Here is a 20,709-nt window from a genome sequence, read left to right as displayed (position 1 = left end):
GGAGACTCCAGTTCTCAGATGCCATCAACAAGGCCCAGGTGATGAAGACAGAAGTGGCAGTGTTCTGTAGTAGAAGGGAAGCTGAGGTCGCTGGTTGGGATTGAGAGTAGAAAGGAAACCTTACTTGGATCTACTCCTAAACCCCTGGGACAAGGACGTTTTTCACTCCAGATAGTTTTGGATTTTGGTGTAGTGATGAGTTCACCAGAGCCTAGAGATAATACGGTATAGCCTCACCTGGAATGCTGGTAGCCGGAGAAAGGCCTGCCGTGTGGAGGAAAGGAAATGCCTCTCCTAGGGTGAGTCAGAGACTTGAAGAGGGTTGTTTTACAGGCACACCTTAGAGACAGAGATAGTTGCCAGCACGCCCATATCCTTTGCCTGACTCGGGGCTTCAGGCTGCTCCTGCCGACACAGATCATGTCTCAGCCCCAGAAACATGAATCTTCCTCCTCTCCTCCACACGAACTTGTACCCTTAGGAGTTTGGGGTTACAGAAAAGTTGTGACATGACGGATTGCCCCTAAGAACCCCGTCCTTCAAGGTTAAAGGAGCTGGAGATGCTGACTTTGTCCATAAAGCGGTCGGGTAAATAGACTGGTGTGGTGATTGAGGAGACACCATGACTTACAGTCTCCAGTTTGCAGTGGATAAATAATAGACTCTGAAGCTTGCCAAAGGTCATAAAGAACCTCATGCTTGAAACCCAGCCACCAAGCCATCTTCTCTGTCATCTTGGGCTCATTGCAAAGCCCAAGGATGTCTTGAATCATTTTTTGTCACCAGCGCAAGCCTGCAAACACCATCCCTGAATACCTGGGCAGAGCTGACCTTTTTGAAACCATCTGAACATTTCTTCGCATGTAGAAAAATTGCTTCTGGGGGCTCCTTTTAAGCATGGTGTCAGGTCCCAGTCACCAAGTACATGTGAAGTCCACACTTGCCCAGCCTGCTCTTAGGGTTAGTACTAATAGTGGGCCCAGAGCACAGACTCGAGTCTCTTCCTGGTTGTCTCAGTGATTAAGCATTGTGCTCTTCTGTTCTGCTTTAGAGTCTGGGATGTGAACACGGGCGAAGTTTTGAACACGTTAATCCACCACAACGAGGCTGTGCTCCACTTGCGCTTCAGCAACGGGCTGATGGTGACCTGCTCCAAGGACCGCTCCATCGCCGTGTGGGACATGGCCTCTGCCACCGACATCACCCTGCGCCGGGTCCTTGTCGGCCACCGGGCTGCTGTCAATGTCGTGGACTTTGACGACAAGTACATAGTGTCTGCCTCTGGGGACAGGACCATCAAAGTGAGTATGTCCACAGTGAGAACTCTGTTTATTCCCATCCCTTCTGCACATAGAGAAAACCGAGGTGGCTTCTACCAGCCTCACATCTGGCAAGATCCCGATTCTCCTCCATTTGTGCTTGTGAGACATCAAGGCGTGCTCATTCTTTGTTTCTAGAGTCATAGGCAAGGTCTGAGAAGAGGATCACGGGCAGTCCTCTGTCTCAGGAAAGGAAATTGTTATGTTGATGACCTTTCCATGGGCAGAGAACTCCCTGCGGGACACATGTCGCATGCTGGGTGCTTCCCACCACTGCCTCACTCCACCCTCTCAGCACTCTTGTTGAGCCATGTTTTACAGATGGGCTGGGCTGGAGACCACCACACAGCTAGTCAGTGGCAGAGCTGAAATTTGATTTATTCACCTAACCTTGAGAGCCTGACATATCATCGACCCTGGGCTCGATGCTGAAGATTCAGTGTTGGGCAAGACACGTCCCTGCCTCCAAGGAGCTCAACATGTGGTGTAAGGCAGGCATGTGATAAGCAGTTGTAGTCCGGGTGATCCGTCAGACACAGTAAATGCAGTGCTGATTCCAGTATCCTTGTGAACTTTTACAACGTTTAGCTTTCCTTTTATTCTTATAACAGCCTTATTGAGATATAATTCACGTACCATAAGATTTATTATTGTAAAGCATACCATTCAGTGATTTAGCATATTCATAGTGGTGTTTGACTCTCACTAGTTTCAGAATATTTTCATCACCCTCCGTAAAAAACCTCATGCCTGTTAGCGGTCACCCTCTATTCTCTTCCTCTGATCCCTGGCTACTTTCTGTCTGTAGATCTGCCTATTGTAGATGTTTAAGGTAAATGTAATCGTATGTTACGTGTGGTTTTTTGTGTCTGGCCTCTTTCAGGGAGTGAGGTATTTTCAGGGTTCAGCCATGTGCTTTGTAGCGTGCATCAGAGCTTTACTCCTTGTGGTGACTAAGTGAACTTCTGTGTGCGGACCTCCCACATTGTGTCCATTCATTCATTGGTTCATGAATATTTTGATTGTTTACACATTCTATCTATTATAAATAATGCTGCCATAAATATTTGTGTACAAATTTTTTACAAGTACATATATTTTTAGTTGTCTTGGGATGTTAACTCTGTGTTGAACATTTTGAGGAACTGTCAAACTGTTTTCCAAAATGACTCATCAGAAACCTTCCTTTTATGACCTATACTGGCCAGCATTCTAGTATCTAGTTCCACACATCAAGACTAGATTGCATCAAACTTCAGATTGGATAGCCTGGAAGCTGAAAAACTAGAATTTGTGGCAACTCATTCATCACTCAATCACACCAATTTGTGCAGGACCAGTGTCTGCAAGCCAAGAGGGTTTGGGCCCTGTTATGAAACAGATGTTGCGTAATATCAGCCCAGATATTTTTCCATATCCTCACTAACACGTGTGGGTGTGTATGTGTGTGTCTTTTTTATTATAGCCATCCTAGAAGGTGTTTAGTAGTATTATATCTGCAGTTTTGCTTTCCATTTTCCTAATGACTAATGATGTTGAGCATCTGTTCATGTACTTATTGACCATTTTTATAAGTTCTTTGAAGAAACATCTACTTAAATCTTTTGCTCATTTCAAAGCTTAGATTATTTGTCTTTTTATTATTCAGCTGCAAAAGTTCTTTACATATTCTGGTTACAAGTCCCTTATCAGATAAAGTTTAAAATTTCTTAATTTATTTTATTTTTTGGCTATGGGGGCGGTCTTTGCTGCTGCACGCGGAGTTTCTCTCGCTGCGGTAAGCAGGAGCCACTCTTTGTTGCGTTGCACAGGCTCCTTATTGTGGTGGCTTCTCTTGTTGCGGAGCACGGGCTCTGGTGCACGGGCTTGTTGCTCCGTGGCTCGTGGGATCTTCCCCAGCCAACGATCAAAGCAGTGTCCCTTGCATTGCAAGGTGGATTCCTAACCACTGGAAGAAAGTGGAAACGGGGAAGCCCGTTTTCACTTTCTTGACAGCATCCTTTGAACACTTAACTTGGGTGAAACTCAGCTTACCAGCTTCTCGCTGTTGTTGCCTGTGCTTTTGCTGCCGTACCTGAGAAGCTGCCTAGCACAAGGCCACAGAGATTTGCTCCTGTTTTCTTCTGAGGGTTATAGTTTCAGTTCCTTCATTTAGGTCGTTGATCCATGTTGAAGTAAATCTTTGTATACGGTGTGACATGGGGATTCAACTTCACCCTTTTACCTCTGGATGTCTAGTCATCCCATTCAACTACAAATGCAGCTAATAAAATACTTCAGGGCACATTGGTTGCTTTGTGTCTCATTTGGCCTGTATTAAGTGTGTTTGTGGACATATGAGTCTTGCAGACAGCTTCACAAAAGGGGGATTATTTATTTCACATACATAATATTAGGAGTGGTGTGTCAAAACAAATGAAGCTGTTTGAGAAACTGCTGGAAAAGAGGAGGATGTAAAAGGTGAAGCCTTTTCACATCAGTTACATTGGGTTTGACATGTCAGCTGGCATAAAAACAAAATCTGGCCCAAACCCTTCCCTGCTAGGCAAATGAATGTTGGAAGCCTCCAGGAGTTCTCTTTGAGAAGATCTCAGGGTCTGGAGACCTCAGCTCCCTCACTGCAGCTCCCTCGCTCCACGGCCGAGAGCGCGCTGCGCTGTCCAGCCTGTTCCCCAGCCTCCGCAGCAGAGTTCCTAGCCAAGTGTTTTGGTCGTTCTTAGCAGCTCTGCTTTTGTTCTAAGGTATCTTGTTGAGAGCTTTTCCGCATCCATTCTTGACAGTATTGCTAATTGCCTGCAGGTCTGGAGCACGAGCACCTGTGAGTTTGTCCGCACTCTGAATGGGCACAAGCGTGGCATTGCCTGCCTCCAGTACCGGGACCGGCTGGTTGTCAGCGGGTCATCAGACAATACCATAAGGTGGGTAGAAGCGGCTGTGCCGACACGGTGGGCTCATTGTTGCCATCGCGTTGACGTCTCTCTCAGTCCTAATGCTCAAAAGACTTGGTCTGGGGGCTGCTTCAGATAAGCAAACTTCAGGTAATTTTTCTATGTGTGTCTGGCTCTGCATACTAAAGTGGGTGAATTGTGTATGTCCTGGGTGTTCCTGCAAGATTCCCCCAGTGCACAGGGTTTTACAACCTCACCTCCACCCAAAATTGCTTGCTACCCAAATGCCTCAGAACAGAGCCTGACGCTCTGCTTCCCTCACCTGCGAGCTACTGCCTCTCTCCCCGACCGACGGGAGTGTCATCAGTTCCTGTTGAGTCGTTTACCTCCCTTTTTTCTCCCCAGCGCTCGTTGTCCTTGCTTTCTAATTAATATGCCTATCCTTAAATACTTTTTATTGTATTAAAAACTTTCCTCAAATATCTACTTAATTATCCCAGGTCTTTTTTTCACCATCCTAACATCTGCTGGTAACTTTTATAAACAAATTGGCTGTTTGAGCAAAATATGGATTCGGTTCAAGATTTTTTTTTAAAAAAAGAAGGAAAGCAGATACAATATAGCTATAACTGCCAAGAGTTTTCTTTACCATTTTAAGTGTGCAGATATCATAAAAGTCCGTTGACAGTTTGAATCTGCGTTCTGTTGCATTCTTTGTGCTTTGCATTATGTAATATTTCTGCAATAAACAGTCCATAACTTCCTCACTGGAATCTCTCAGCTTTTGCAAAATAATGTGCATTGCTGTCTAGTTTAAGGAAGGGAACCTCTGGAGTCACAGGGGCAGTACTGACTGGCTGTCTTCACAGTGGGTTAGGAAGCCACCCTCACTGATTGTTGAGAGCTGTTGCTTAGGATAGAACAGTCATTGGATGTGTGACAGGAGCTACTGGGCTGTACTACTGGAGGCTAAGAAAACATCAGTATAGATTTGATAGCTTTGTGCATATTAGTTTATTGTGATTTCTTTTTTGCAAATAATGTAGACATATCAGTGATAATAGAAAAAAACCTCTTATTTCCAGAATTGTTACATAAATCATATACAGAGAAAAGGGCTGTATGTAGTCAGTGGCTTCATATTTCTAAGACATATACCCAGTGAGAGATACCCACTGTGCCCTGGGTAGCCTGAGGTTGCAGTCTGTCGTAGGAAGGGGATGTCCCTAAGCTAATCGGGAGAGGAGACCACCAGCTGGTCCACTGATCCTAATCACAGTGGGCCTCATGGCCTCCAGGCTTCAAGTGCCTGGGTTGGAAGCCTAACCCTCTGGGCCATCTCTCCCATCTCCCCTACACCCATATGCTTTTTCTTCTTTACAGCCTACAATCCTCATCTCCCCCAGAAAAATCCTTCCCAGATCATTTGACTCCTTGGTTTCATCAATTCAGACTTTACTAGAATGCCTAGGAACTAAACATAATTGAAATTTCTTGTTTGTTGGTCTTATTTAAATAATAACAACATGATTTTTAAAAGTTTCAAACTATATAAAATGAAGTACAGTGATAAGGCTTCTTCCCAAGTTCTTAAAAAATACCCGAATAAGGTACACACATGTGTCTTTGAATGTGTGTAATGTGGCAGGAGTGAAACAGAAATAAGGGCTCCCAGGACGGCGAAGATGGTGTGGATAGTGTGGTCATGTGCGAGGCTGGCTCATGGAGCTCTGTTTTTCACTGAAGGCTGTGGGACATTGAATGTGGTGCCTGTTTGAGAGTCCTCGAGGGACATGAAGAATTAGTCCGATGCATCCGGTTTGATAACAAGAGGATTGTCAGCGGGGCCTATGATGGGTATGTGTTTCAGATTTTCAAATGGCACAGCCATAACTATATGAAGAGGAACAGGAAGTACTGCTTATGAAGCAGCCGTGTATTGCCGGGCCCTGTGTTAGGTGTTAATATTTCCTTCGTGATGGTGGATGGCAGGTGTGACACCACTTGATGTGTGGGGACACTCAGGCCCAGAGAATGAACTAAGCTTTTGCTTTTAACCGTTATCATAAACTGAAGGGAGTAGCTTAGGCTGTGCGGAAATTCAGTTCTTTGTCCCAGCCCTAAATTAAACCAGGCTTTTTTGTGTGTGTATGGTGAGTTCAGTGATAAATTTCTTTTTCCCCTTTTGGTACATCCTCTTTAAAAAGCCGCATGACTTTTAAAATGAGCAAATGGCAACCATAGACCTTTCAAGATGACCTTATATATACTTCACTGAGTGAGCTGGTATGTTCATACTCCTATTATTAACTTTCAGCCTTTGCTTAGTGTGGAGAAAGGTATCCTTGGAATTTCACCAAGAGCCCTAGCTTCTGTCAGTGGCACCTACTCAGCCCTAGAGAGCCCCCTGATGAATGAATTTGGTGACACAGATTATCAAGTCAGGGATTGAATTTAGATAACATGAAGTTGTTTTCTTGTATCCCGTCAAATAGTAGTTCTTCACCATTTCAGCAATTCTGAGAATGTGTAGGTCCTTATTTCTTCCAAAGCAAGTGTAATTGGTTTAAATACCTTGTCAAAACATCAGCAGGTTCCCCACTATCTTTTAATATAGGCAGTTCAAATGCACTCCTTTTTGTCAAGGAAATGCTTGACGGTGTGTAAAACCTTAACTTTCCCACTCATTGTGATCTCATTCTCCTTTCTAGGAAAATCAAAGTTTGGGACTTGCAAGCTGCTCTCGACCCCCGAGCCCCAGCAAGCACGTTGTGTCTGCGCACATTGGTGGTATGTGATCTGTTGGGATGGGAAGTGCTTCCCTGTGCTGGCAGTTGGCCACCTGCAGATAGACCTCCCCGAGCCCATCACAGGAAAGCTTCTACGTCTCACAGCGCTCCTTCTGCCAAATGGACTCTTCCATTAGTTTAGGCAAAATCAGAGACAATTTTACATTCGTAGCACTGCGAGCTCTTTCCTCGGGAGTGTTAACCCAGCTTAAATGTGAAAGCAGGCCTCCTCATTTGTAGATGGACTGGTTTCCTCCTGGAGCATGAAGCATTTCCTGTCTGCAGGTTTGGGAGATTTCCTAATACAAGTGTCTGTGGCTGGGTTGTGTTTAACAACGCAGCACGTTTTGTATGTTATGGTGAACTTTCCCCTCAATCTGCATTCTAGGCATTATTGCTGGCATACAGGAATACTTGTTTTTATATGTTCATTTTATTTTAGCAAGCTTATTAGCAAGCTTACTTCACCAAGCTCATTATTTCTAATAATCTGTTTGCTTTTCTTGTATTTTTGAGGAGACAGTTGTCTGAAAATATGGATTGATTTTTCTTATTTTTAATAGTTCTAGCTTCTATTTTTTCCCTTCTTGCATTGACTAGAACATGCAGAACTTTAGTCAGGGCCATTCTTGTTTCCTTCTTGATGTTAATAGGAATACTTCTGATATTTCACCATTAATTCCGATGTTGACTGTGGTTTGAGATAGGTATGCTTGGTCATGTTAAAAACACTATCCTTCTGGGCCTAGTTTTTACAGTGTATCAAGAATAGGTATTAAATATTGTTGCGAGACGATCAGGCAGTTTTTCTTCTTTGACATATTAATGGGCCAGAATCTAGAATACAAAGTTAAAGAAAACCCTTGACGTAGAAGTAGAATATGTATTCCTTGGGTGAAGGGCAAAGCTCAGTAAGCTCTGGATACTTATTTAGGAAACCTGGATAAGGAGCTGTATTTTTAGCCTGTGCCAGCTCCCTGCTAATGAGATAAGAGGGATTGTCAAGGGCTCGTTTTATTCATCAAGCTGATGTGTTTCCCAGGAACACTCTGGACGTGTGTTTCGGCTACAGTTTGATGAATTTCAGATCATCAGCAGCTCACACGATGACACGATTTTGATTTGGGATTTCTTAAATGTGCCTCCCAGTGCCCAGAATGAGACCCGTTCTCCCTCCAGAACATACACTTACATCTCCAGATAACAGTCTGCACTTTACCCGTCTCAGGTGAGTACTTCCCCACTTTTAACTTGCCTGATTGAGTCCGCCTTCCCTTTGGGGAAGTGATAGGAACCAAGGTGGCCAGTCTTTATTAGAGGCATCAGCTTTGCAGAGTTCTAGTATAGAACTCTAGTATAGTTCTGGTATCTTTATGGTCACATCAAAATAAAGTCTGAATCAGAATTCTGATTATTGTAGGTTTTTGTATTGCCAGAAACTATGGTTCCTGTTTTTAAAACCGTTTCCCAGGTCATACCAACTTAATACCAGTAAAAATCCCCCAATCTGTTTTGCAATACAAGGATCTTCTTTTTCTCTTTCTTTCCTGTCTTTCAGTTGTATGTTTAAAAAAAAAAAAAAATCACCATCAACCAAACTCTGAAAACTACCTCTCCTTCCTCCCATTTACAGTCCACCCACCACCTCCATTCCCTGGAGGAGTCAAAGAAGGGTGTTTGTTGAGGGAGCCCCTAAAACTCACTTTTTATCCATTAGACTCGGCAGGTGCCCTGGAGAGTTCTTTGCCCTGGTTACAGGCACTTAGAGCCATTCTAACCATGGATGATGGCCTGTTTTGATTACAAAGGTTATCCGTTAATAGAGGGTGAGAAGCCTTCCTTGGCTGTGTCCTTGGAACCGATGATCACGTTCATCTGGAGCAGTAATCCCAACTGCGAATTCCGCAAGGCGGCCTCTGCATTCTGTGCACATTAAACTTTGTAGATTGAAGAAACAATGTTGTGTGTATTGTACTACGACGTATGTAAAGACTGTGTTAATAAAATTCATATTTATGTACATTACTTAGTGCTTAGTAGCTTTTTATCATTGTATATTTTTCTACTTATTGAATATTAGAAATGTAAAGAAAGTCCATGTGTAGAATTGTGACATTTGTTGGTGAAAAGATAGGGAATCACTGGTTTATAGATCACTAAGTTTACATCTTTTCAAATACTCCTTATTTCTGCTCCAGGGAGTTTGACTTACTCAAGGGTCAGTAAACTACAGCGAGAGGCCAGATTTGACCCTCTGCCCAATCTTCTTTATCCTTAGTACAGCAGTTTAAGAGTAGTGTTTTGCACTTCAAATACTTTGAAAAACTTAACAGTATTATTTTAAGACATGTGAAAATTATGTAAAATTCAAATTCCAGTGCCCATAAATAGTTTTATTGGAAACAGTCATGTCTGTGTCTGTGAAACCAGGAGTTCCAACATCTAGCTCTTACCTTCTGTCCTGTATACGCTCTCCCTCCCCAGCCACAGCTATTGTCTGTGGCTTTTTTCGTGCTTCAGTGGCAGAATTGAGTAGTAGTTGCAACAGAGACCATGTGGCTGACAGCCATCTAAAATCTGTACACATTCTGACCTTTTCAGAAAAGTATGCTGACCTCTGGTCTTGCCCCATTGTATCTATTAGTGGGAAGCCAGGGGTCTGCATCAGAAATGGCCAATGTGTTTTTTCTTCGTGCCAGCTCAGTTTGAGCAGCAGTGCCTGGTTGGAGTACTGCTGGTCAGTAGGAAGGATGACGGGACCCCACGTGGACCCAGGAGGACTCAGTGCCACCACAGTTGGCTCTGCCTCCTTGCCTGCAGGAGCTGAGCCACGGTGGTGACCCCTAAGTCACATACATCATTGCTGTTCCTGGTCTCAGGTGTGTTCCTGCTGTATCTTGTGATAATGGCCATCTCCCTCGCTGCTTTCTCTCTGGATAGATTCTTTACAAGTCAGCTGAGAAATTCACATGCCACACTTTTTACATTTATTAAATTACAGGAAATTACAGAGGAAGAAGGCAAGGATCTCTTGAATGCTTGCTCATCCCTGCCCCAGCCTTCCTTCCTCCAAAGACAAAGAAATACATGAGGAAGGAGGAATGGACCTGAATGAAAACTGGTTTCCTCCTTCCTTCCTGGGATTTTCTTCTCCCTCTTCAGCCCACCCTTGATCCTGCTACCAACTGTGGTTGTCTTCGCCCTGCCTCTGCCCTTCACTCGCTCCCTGTAGCCTTCAGGAACAAGGCTTGGCTAGGACTAGCTACTGGGAGTTTCACCCTCTAGCTCTTCCCTTCTGTCCTCTTTGCCCTCCCCCACCCCCGCCACTCATTCTTCCCTCCCAAAAACGCAGCGCCCCAATCAGACTGAATTCTGTCCCATTCCCCTCATGACTCCTCAGACCTCTGGACCCTTGCTCCCCTTGCTTGCCTTGTTAGGGCTTTGTAGAGACCAGCACTCCACCTTCTCTCCTTCACCTGATCTGACTTGGTTTATTCTTTGGCGTTGAAATGGTGTGCACGCCTGTCTCTTACAAGGCTGTGGCGCTCCTTTTTGTTCTGGAGCCCCAGTGTCTAACCCCGCACAGTGCACCGTGAGCGCTCACTGGCATTGGTTGGCCACGTATGAAATCTGGGGCCAGCATGACATCTTTGTGCCCTTTCTCCTCAGCCAAACAGAATCTGGCCATAAATAAATAAGTCTGCATAAGAAAGGGCAGTGTAATCATACAGTCACCTTCCACAAATGTAAAGAGAATAACTGAGTAAGAAATTGGAATAAATTGTCCAAACTAGCATAGTCAAAGTACTAGATATATTCTTCATATACACAGGTGCCCATATGTACATGTCTCCCTCTGCCCTTTCCCTTTGCTAATCTCCATTTTTGTTTTTGAATCAATTTTATTGAGGTGTGATTTTTATAAAACAGATTGTACCCACTTAAAGTATACTGTGTGACAAATTTGCATATCCCTGCAACTTCCTCCACAGTCCAGATAAGAACGTTTCTATCACCCCCAGAGGTTCCCTTGCGTCCTGGAGTCAGAACCTGACCCCACCGTAGCCTTACCAAACACTGACCTTTCTTTCACTAGATTCGTTTCCATTTTCCACAGTTGCACCATCCACTTTGGTAGTCATGAGCCATATGTAGCTCTTAAGCTCGAGAAATGTGTCCAGTTTGATTTAGGAACTGAGTTTTTAATTACATTTAAATTGAATTGGATTTTTAATTATATTTAATTATACTTCATTTAAACTTAAAACAGCTACATGTAGCTAGTGACTACCATGTTTGGACCAGCATCATTGTAAGAGCTTAGCTTTGACACTTAGGTCTTTGATCTTTTTAGAGTTAATTTTTATATATAGTGTGAGGTGAGAATATCATTGTTCTTGTTTTGTATACAGCCATCTAGTCATTCCAGCTCTGTTGGGTTAAGAGACTATCCTCTTCCCATTGAATTGCTTCAGTACGCTGTCAAAAAGTCAGTTCCCCACTTGTTTGTAGTTGCTTTTCTGGCCTCTGTTCTGTTCTGTGATCTATGGCTATCCTGTTGCCAACACCACACTGTACAATAAGTCAACTTTAAAAACATTGTTTTGATTCTTTTTGAATCTTTTGATTCTTTTAGGTCCTTTTGGTTTTCATACTCATTTTTGAATGAAATTGTCAAATTCTATGAAGATTATGGGATTATGATCCGAACTGCATTGAGTCTAAAGATCATTTTGGGGAGAATTTCCATCTTTAACGAATGTTGAGTCTTCTGACCCATAAGCCCAGTATATCTCTTGATCAATTAAGTCTTCTTCAGTTTCTCTTGAGCAGGGTCTTGGCAGTTCTTAGTGTGAAGTCTTGCACATCCTTTGTTAAGTTGACTCCATTCTTAACTTCCATTCTAAGCTATACATTTCTCTCTCTGCGTTGCTTTCGTTGTATCCCAGTGCCTCTGCCTTTATTTTTCCCATGTTGGAGACGTGCGTAAAACAGAACACGGACAGCTCCAGCTGTGCCCGAGCTGAGATGGACTGGGTCGGAGGAGTGGGTGGATCACCCAGCAGCTTAAGTGCATCTCTTTGGTAGTTTTGAAATGTGCCACTCTGCCAGAGAAGCACACGACACACTCTAAGACGTCAGCAGTGTGTTTTCTCCCCGCTCTGGCATATTTGATAGATGAATTATAGAGCATAGTAAACCTTCACAAATTGGACAGCTTTTACAGACTCCACGAAACTGCCCTGAAATGTGGTTCCTTTGATTGAGAGATGAAATAATGATCACCAGGGCTCGCTGTCTCATTGGCTCTGGTGGAAAGAAAGCTGAGGTGTTACTTCTTCTAGCCCCTCCTCTCACCCCTTTTCTGGGAGCCTAAGAACAACTGCGTTGTTGTGATCCACAATGACAAACCAGTGGAAAAATCTTATCTGCTTTTTAAGCAGCACAAGCATTGAGACCTCAAATGTGTTTGTCTCTTCAAAGTGAACTACTTTTGACAACTTTGGCAGTCAACTTTATAAACTTCATTGCTCTTTTCCAAGTTCTTTTCATTTATTGTAACAAGGAAAAATTACTACCATGTGATACTGTAAGATTTATGCATAATAAGAAGCACTACCATAATGATGATTTAACCTTGCTGTAAGTACTATATTTACCCCTAAAATATAAGGTAAGAGTATTTCTGTGTCGGGAAATTAAGCAGTAGATTTATTTGCTGAGTCATTTTTTAAAAAATTACTGACTTCTAAGAGCTATGTATGCAGTAGCTCTCTTTTTTATTAGAAGACAATATAGGATCATTATTTGGAAATTAGTAAAAGTTGGTAAGCCAAAAGAAGATAATAAATTCCTTGGTTTGCTATTGTTAACTCCTTTGTATGTAGCCTTTCAGGCTTTTAAAAATTGTGGTTGATAACTGTGCTGCTCTCCCCCACCCTCCCTTATTGTGAAATTATTGCCTGTTAGCAAGGTCACTGTTTATCTAAATTATTGTTCCTAATGGCAAAATAAAATTTGATTGTTTGGATATGGCCCTGTTATATATTTATATTTTCCTCCCAGCTTTTAGCTATTATAAAACACATTGCCATGATTCTTTCAGCTTAGTCTTTGCCCAACCCTTTATTACCTTTGGATAGAATTCTAGAAATGTCTGCAGTGTCACTAGGTTGACACTAGGTTTAAATATCAACACTAGGTTGATATTTAAAGACTTTTGATACTTAGAGTTACCCTGCAGAAGAGTTACATCTGTTGACATTCCCACTAGTAGCATTTGAGAGTGCTGACTTCTAATCTCTGAGTGTTAATATTTTTAAAATAATTCAAGTACTGTTCATATCCTTTATGGGGAAAATAGTGGCAGATGAAGTTGAATCTGTCTTGAATTCATTGAGAAACTTATTAGGATTCTTGGTCTTAGTGAAAATTACCAACCTTTTAGGAAAATTGCCTTTAAATAGTATATAAGCTTTAAAAACAAATCAAAAGCTTTAAAAAACAACCCCCCACCCCTTTTTCTTTCTGTTTTTACGCCATAGAGTTTTAGACCTAAAGGCGACTTAGATCTTCTAGGCCAATGGTTTGGTGCAGTGTTTGGAAAGGATTGTAACTTACTAGTGGTTGTGAAATCATTTCAGTGGATTTTGACTTTGGGTGAAATTTAGGATATAAAGTGCCAGCCCTCATTGTTCATAGTAATGATAAGTATTGTCTCATGGATGTTCTGCTTCGTGTGTGTATGTGTGTTTGTGTGCATGGGTGAATGTAGAGATTGTGATTAAAACGTGTTCCTCACTCAAGGTCATGTGTGCTAAGTTGCTTCAGTTGTGTCCAACTCTTTGTGACCCCTTGGACTGTAGCCCGCCAGGCTGCTCTGTCCATGGGATTCTCCAGGCAAGAATACTGGAGTGGGGTGCCATCTCCTCCTCCAGGGAAGCCTCCCAACTCAGGGACTGAACCCTTGTCTCTCCTGCATCGGCAGGCAGGCTCTTTATCGCTAGCGCCACCTGGGTAGCTCACTCAAGTTCATGGTCAAAAAAAATGGAGACCATTCAGTTGCCTCCCCCTCAGCATTGTGTTTTCCTCTTATAAATGATTTATTTCAAAAAGAAGGAATTCCTGACTATTAGCATTCTATTTAGAATGCATACTTTAGGGGCTTCCTTGGTGACCCAGTGGCTGAGACTCCACACTGCCAACGCAGGGGGCCTGGGTTCCATCCCTGGTTGGGGAACTAGATCCCACACGCTGCAGCTGAGATCCCAGCGCAGCCAGTTTTTTTTTTTGTTTGTTTGTTTGTTTAAAGAAGGAATACTTTATTAATTAGCCTTTACATATTTTTTGTTTTACAGTGACAGATAAAGGCTCTTGGTCTGTCATAAGAGAGGCCCTGGTGGGCTCTGGGTGGCATAAGTGTAAGATAATGCTAAGTACACAATGTAACTTTGAGCATATGTCACGTGCATAACTTTTAGCAGTAGTGTGAAAAGTGGAAGGGCATAGGGTCAGTCATCTCTTTGAATCCCCTCTGTCACTTAAGCTAATGCTTTTTTTCCCCTTGAAGTCTAGTTTATTTGCAATGTTGTGTTAATTTGTGCCGTACAGCAAAGTGACTGAGTTATACACGTAAATATATTCTTTTTTATATATTCTTTTCCATTACGGTTTATCCCAGGATATAAGGGCTGGCTGATGCTTTAAACTAAATAATGTTTCTGACCCGCAGTTCTCTCATTTGTTAAGTGAGTATAATAGTTGCTCCCTCATAAGTTTGTTGTGAGGTTTAAATAAATGTGATGCCTGGTATGTAGTATGCTCAAAACAGTTTGCAGCTTCTGTTTTGATGCTGATTATTTGACAGTCAGTGTTAACGTGTGCACAGCAATGTACGTGTCTTTGTGGAGATGAATGGGCTGTGATATATATCTTCACATCCAACCAGAATATCCATCCATGCTCCCTTTGGTTTTTTTGTTTGTTTGTGTTTGTTTTTTTCAGGGTTTCCTAGTCTTGAACTACTGGCTACGCGGCTACCAAATGCCTAAGGGAGTTCTTCACAGCTGAGTTAGGCTGGAATTGGTTCTAGACGCTGGGCAGATGCAAAGCAGCCTAACTCTTCAAGTACCGGCATTTCTCACCTCCGATTCCGGCCTCTGCTTTGAGAAGGATACCTTAGCCTCACCGACTTTCAGTAGTACAGAAGCCCACTTCCTCCCCCTACCAGTGAAAACAAATCTAACGCTTCAAATGTAAATTTTTCATATGAGAGGAACGTAAAGTCTGTTTTGCAGAAGTAAATCGACCGTCAAGAGAAGACTTGGCCTCTAATTTATATTGCTTTGCACTTTGGTCTGATATTAAGAAACGGCATTCTTCGGTGAAATTTTGGGTGCCAAACACCTACCCAGAATGTCCAGGGCTTTCCTTTTCAGAAGTTAGCATTCTCCTTTTGACCGTCCAAGTCATGATGAATTCTGACTTGTATTAGGAACATGTTGGACAATGGAAACATTTCTCTGGATTGATTAATATTTTTTTGGATTATACTTCCTTTCTGTACCAGTTTCTTTTAATTTAAAGAACTATAAGCCAGGTTATATTCTCTGCCAACAGGTGATATAGCTCCTTTTCTGTTAACTGTTCTCTGTGCCCGCCACCGTCTCCTGATATTCAGTAGAGTAACACCTTCACATGTGTGCTTGCCTCCTAATTTAAAATACTGTGTCCGCATGTAGATATAATGTACATAACAGTTTAACCTCAAGGTTGCTCGAGTCAGGGCCCCCGTGCCTGAGACACTAATGCACAGTGTGTTCACACTTAGCCATGGGCTGGGCCCAAGAACCCGCTCCCAGGGTCGGTGGGGACGACCTAGAACCCTTCCTGCAGTATTCATACAGAGTTTTTATCTGTCATTGTCATTGTGCGTGGGGGGTGTGTGTGTGCTTCAGCGGAATCTTGTTTGAGATGTGATTTCTGAAGTTGAACGCGAAATGCTCCGTCTGTCGTGCAGCGTGCACAGTAAGAGAGGTACCGTAAATGCTTCTGCAGTCATTTTCCTCATCAGTGCTCCTCCATACTCGTGGTTACTTCCCTGGCATTCGTCTGGTTTCTCATCCCAGGTCACGCTCTGTGTGTTAGCCCTGGAAAGGGAAGGGCGAGACAGCCCTACTCACTGGCTGTCCCCCCTCCGGCGTTTGTGCCTCCTGCCCCGCTCGGGTTGGTGGCAGGGCCCATTTGTGTGTTGGAGCCCGGTTTCCAGGTCAGGCTGGTTCAGGGGCCTGTCTTGAGTGGAAGAGTCCTCCCAGGAGGTGTGAAGCCTCAGGCTCACGAACCCCATCCCTGTCATCCCTGGTGCCTGCTGCCGTGGCCTCAGCAAGCTCCCCTGGCTCCCAGGCGCTCCACAGCCGGGAATGTGTGAATGGGACCGTCACACTGACCCGCGGGGAAAGGACGTTGGTGTCCGGTCAGCCCTGCTTTTCCCTTGTCCAGTATTAGGTTTTGATTTGCCCTTTGCCACTGTTTCCAAAGATCAAGGAAGGTCGCTAACATTTTCAAGGACCAATGAGAACCTCCTGTTAACTAAACCTCTTCCCGTGAGAGCGCACTCTCCCTCTGGGGGAAGGTACCTGAGCTCTGCTTTGTCCTTTTGCATTAAGAACGGTGTGGGGATCAACGTGTGTGTCTGTGATTGCTTATTGGGTTGGTTGGTTTTTTTGTTTTCCTTTGTCCTTTTAAAAAATAACATCCTTCTCTCGTACACGGTATTAAGTTAATTTCTATTTTTGAGGGGTCTCAAAGTATAAAAAAATACATCTCCATTCATCCGGTGGATGTGTGAGCCTGAGGGTGGTTATTACGCGAGTTGTCTTCACTGACCCGCTCTTCATCCTACAGCTTTCACAGCAGACTGGGTAGGAGAGCCGGGGTGGGGCCGAGGGGAGGGGAGGAGGTGGTGCTTCTGAACGGATGGACTTCCTGTTGTTTTGCATGTTTAATATAGAAGTTCCTGTTCCTTGGGAGATCATGGCCTTTGAATATGCACACAACCTTGAATTGTGCCTACTAAATTATAGCAGGGGACTTTGGCACCCAAGGAATTCTGACTTTCTGGGATTATAGTAGTAATTCCCAGCCGTACTCTGGACTTTATTTTGCTAACCATAATTGAGCAACTGTAAATTACTGCTATATTAATGTTTTAAAGCACTGGGATAGTCTAATTCTAACTTGTAATTAATTATGTTTGCCAATTATCTGTTTGAAATAAATTTGTGTCTGAACAGCTATTAAAACTGTTAAATTGTACAGATATTATTCATGACAGCTTTGTACTGTGGAATGTGCTTAATAAAAAACAAAAAGTTTGACCTTTGTCCAATAAATTGCTAAGTAATGTCAATAAATCAAGTATGAGTATTACGCAGTACACCTGATCTGGCTTCATGCAATTGTTATTTCAGCTACTAATTCAAAGCCAATACTGTATTAATAAAGTGTTGCAATACTATGATGTTCTGTTAAGAAATTCCCGCCCCCCCCAAAAAAAAAACCAACTGTTAACATGCTGTCAGTAATTCAGTGACATACAGTTAAAGTTTGTAGATTAAAAAAATAAAGAAAGAAACGTCTACTCTGTACCATGAGGTTGAAGGCAAAGTACTCTTTTTTGGTCTGTGAGAACTGGTATGGGATAATGCCTATCTCTGCCTAGGGACCTTTTCCTGAAAGCCGACTTTAACCTCAGGAGCTGGAGGCTGGTTCAGATCTCCTCCCCAGCTAATATGCTTCCCACAAATGCTTAATTGCTTCAGAAGTTACTGTGAGAATGGCCCCTTAAATGTGCCCCAGGGCTCAGAGTGGGAGTGGATCCTCTGAATCCAGGGGGTTGGGGGGCATATACAGTTAAGTTGCAGCCATTTAAGGGACATGAAATTGTCTTTCCTTTTGGCAGATCAGCACCTTACTGAGGACTAGAGCGGAAGGAATACAGTTAGTATCTTCAGGAGTCCTGAGTAGTTGCAGAGCTTTCCTGATAACTAGCTCAGTTGTTTATTTGGACTTTGTTGAGATGAAATTAGAGTAATTAGACACAGCTTTGCTCCCACTCATTTTTCTTGTAAAAATTTTTTGGACGGGGGAGCCTGGTGGGCTGCCGTCTATGGGGTCGCACAGAGTCGGACACAACTGAAGTGACTTAGCAGCAGCAGCAGTCCACATATGATTGCTGTGGTTTAGTCGCTAAGTTGTGTCTGACTCTTACGCGATCCTGTGGACTGTAGCCCTACAGTCCTGTACGTGGCTTCTCTGTACATGGGATTTCCCAGGCAAGAATACTGGAGTGGGTTGCCATTTCCTTCTCCAAGGGAATCTTCCCGACAAAGGGGTTGAACCACGTCTCCTGCATTAGCAGGTGGATTCTTTGCCTCTGAGCCACCAGGGAAGCCTATGCATGTGGTTAAAGAAAGCCAGTTCACAAGCCGTGGAAGGAAGGTGTACACAGTGGTTTTCCCTTTCACTCTTGACTCTCAGTCCTCCAATCCTTACTGACCAGGTTCTCGCATATCCTCTGACAGATAGTCATCCGTGCATAGAAGGGTGTGTGTGTGCACAGATGCCTCCTACCTGCTGCATACCTGCTGTCCCCATGCCCTGAAATAGTTGGGGTAGCCTGCTGTACTTCACCTGTTTCGTCTAGTATTGGGGTTAGCCTGTGTCAGTCCATGTAATTCTACCTCATTCTTGCTGATGGTTGCGTAGTATTTGGTTATAATGATATAAGTCACTTAGTTCTTTGAGCTTGATGTGGTTTCTTGACTTTTCCTGTAATGACTCTTGTTTATCACAGGTCTGTGTGTCCCTGCCTATACTAAACACTAAACAGGATAAACTGTTCTTGGTGATTTGGACTAGTCATTACCAACAGCAGATGTTGAATCCAAACCGTGCTGCAGCGTGGGCAGAGGCGCAGGTGCCAGAGCAGACCCTCACCCCGCTAGCTGCCTTCTGCCGTCCCATATTGGTGCTCAGTCAGTGAGAGACAGCGAACACTAGTTTTCTTTTATCCTTGATAGGCAATGTTACTGCAAGAAATTCACACTATGAATGAGTGGAGATTCTCAAGTTTCATGGAATTCCTTGGATATACAGTCAGGCTAAGTGGTGCTTTGCCATTTCAGCCTATTTGTTTTCTAGTTAATAAGCAAAAAGGAGTTTGGGCCATCTGGCTGGTCATCCTGTTACTAATTAGCTGTGTGGCAATACCCCTTTGAATCTCCATTTCCTCATCTATGAAAGGTTTCACTAGCTCAATTCCTAGAGGACACAGTGTGCTCCAGCTCCGGATGACCTGTTGCAGGAATGCAGACATAGTGGTGCCATATCTAAACTTTTAAGAAGAACTGAAAATCCAGATTATTAAGAGACCCATAAGGCAATTGCTCAAGCACCAGTTTGCTATCTCTGAATTAACACCATTGTAAGCACTTTCAGCAGTGACCTGTTGAGGCATTGCATCCAAGATGGCAATTCTCTTGAAGAATGAAAGAGTTTCCAGAGAAAAGGAACAAATCAATAACAAGCTTTTTGGCACACAGTATCAATACAGGTTGGTTAATGAAAAATGACCAAAAGGGGGAAGGGTTTGAAAAGACAGGAGGAAGGAGCGAAGAGCTGGCAGCCACTGTCTTCAGTCACAGTTAGCATCAAAGGTAGCATGCTTGTACTTGCTACGCATCACATGCACACCAGCTGCCTGCTTTTGTGTTGGAATTGAGTTTGTGCTAAAGCAAGCCAGGGCTTAGGTCTAAGGTCGACTTGGTCTTCTAACTGGGGAAGCCTCTGGGAGCTCCAACATCTCCCAGCTCTGTCTGTTGCACAGAGCTGGGTCTAACACCTCACAGACTGTCAGCATCTGTAGGATAACAAAACAGGGCCATCTTCAGGTGTTTACTTGCCCAGATGCACTGAAATCCTCATTCAGTGTTGTAAAAATTTTATCGGTTTTGTGAAGCCATGTGGAAGAAGTGTGGTGCAGCTCAGAAGTAATTGCTTCCTCTGTGCATGCAGGGCAACCTGGAAAGCAGGCTGTCCTGTAAATGGATTTGTCGTGTTCCATGGCTTTCAGGTTGTGGCCCTCTGCTTGTCCTGTCTCCAGGAATTGCCTGATTATATTTCTCAGAGTAGACATGCTGTTGGCGGGTTGGCCTGGCAGAACCAGGAAGTAACCACACCTTAATCTGTTGGGCATGCTTTAGGAACAGCTCAAAGCCGATGTTCTGGGGGAAAAGACCTCAGTTGACTGCAACTTAAACTCCCTCCACCCTTTTTGATCCAAGGGGCCTTTCTGTGCTCAGGGGCTGTGTCTGTTCTCCCAAATACCCCTCAGTTGTGATGATTGGGAAGAAATGCTCTTAGAACACCACAGCCTTTGGATCTTGATGAAGACCATCCAGGGGGTGTCACTGGTCTACTGGATGGCAGGGAGGAAAAACATGAGTTTTGGGGCTGGCAGACCTTGTTGAAAACCAGACCTCTGGTAGCTAATTGACAGCAGGCCTCCTGGGCAGGGGCATTTCCTGCCCTGAAGCTGAGCTGCTTCATCTGGGAAGTGGAGACAGTATTTTAAGATCACTATGGGTCACATGACATAATCTAAACTGCCTAACACAGTGCCTGGTACATAACAGGTTTTTGATGCCAGCTTTT

At 43.6% G+C, this 20,709-nt stretch overlaps 1 protein-coding gene across 7 annotated transcripts in view; it reads left to right on the top strand.

Moving 5' to 3' along the window:
• Positions 1–17,642, top strand: part of FBXW11 (F-box and WD repeat domain containing 11) — a 130,630-nt gene extending 112,988 nt beyond the window's left edge. For 3 of the 7 annotated variants that reach the window (XM_018065495.1, XM_018065493.1, XM_018065492.1), the window contains 6 exons: positions 1,052–1,301; positions 4,119–4,237; positions 5,954–6,064; positions 6,919–6,997; positions 8,039–8,224; positions 15,001–17,438. In XM_018065495.1, coding sequence (XP_017920984.1) covers positions 1,052–1,301; positions 4,119–4,237; positions 5,954–6,064; positions 6,919–6,997; positions 8,039–8,200 — 721 coding nt within the window. In that variant the 3' untranslated portion in view covers positions 8,201–8,224; positions 15,001–17,438. The other 4 variants (XM_018065494.1, XM_018065488.1, XM_018065489.1 and 1 more) reach the window with 3 other exon arrangements.

Source organism: Capra hircus, chromosome 20, assembly GCF_001704415.2.
Source record: "Capra hircus breed San Clemente chromosome 20, ASM170441v1, whole genome shotgun sequence".
NCBI lineage: Eukaryota > Metazoa > Chordata > Mammalia > Artiodactyla > Bovidae > Capra > Capra hircus.
The sequence above is the reverse complement of the archived record's forward strand: the minus strand, read 5'-3'. Positions and strand labels throughout refer to the sequence as shown.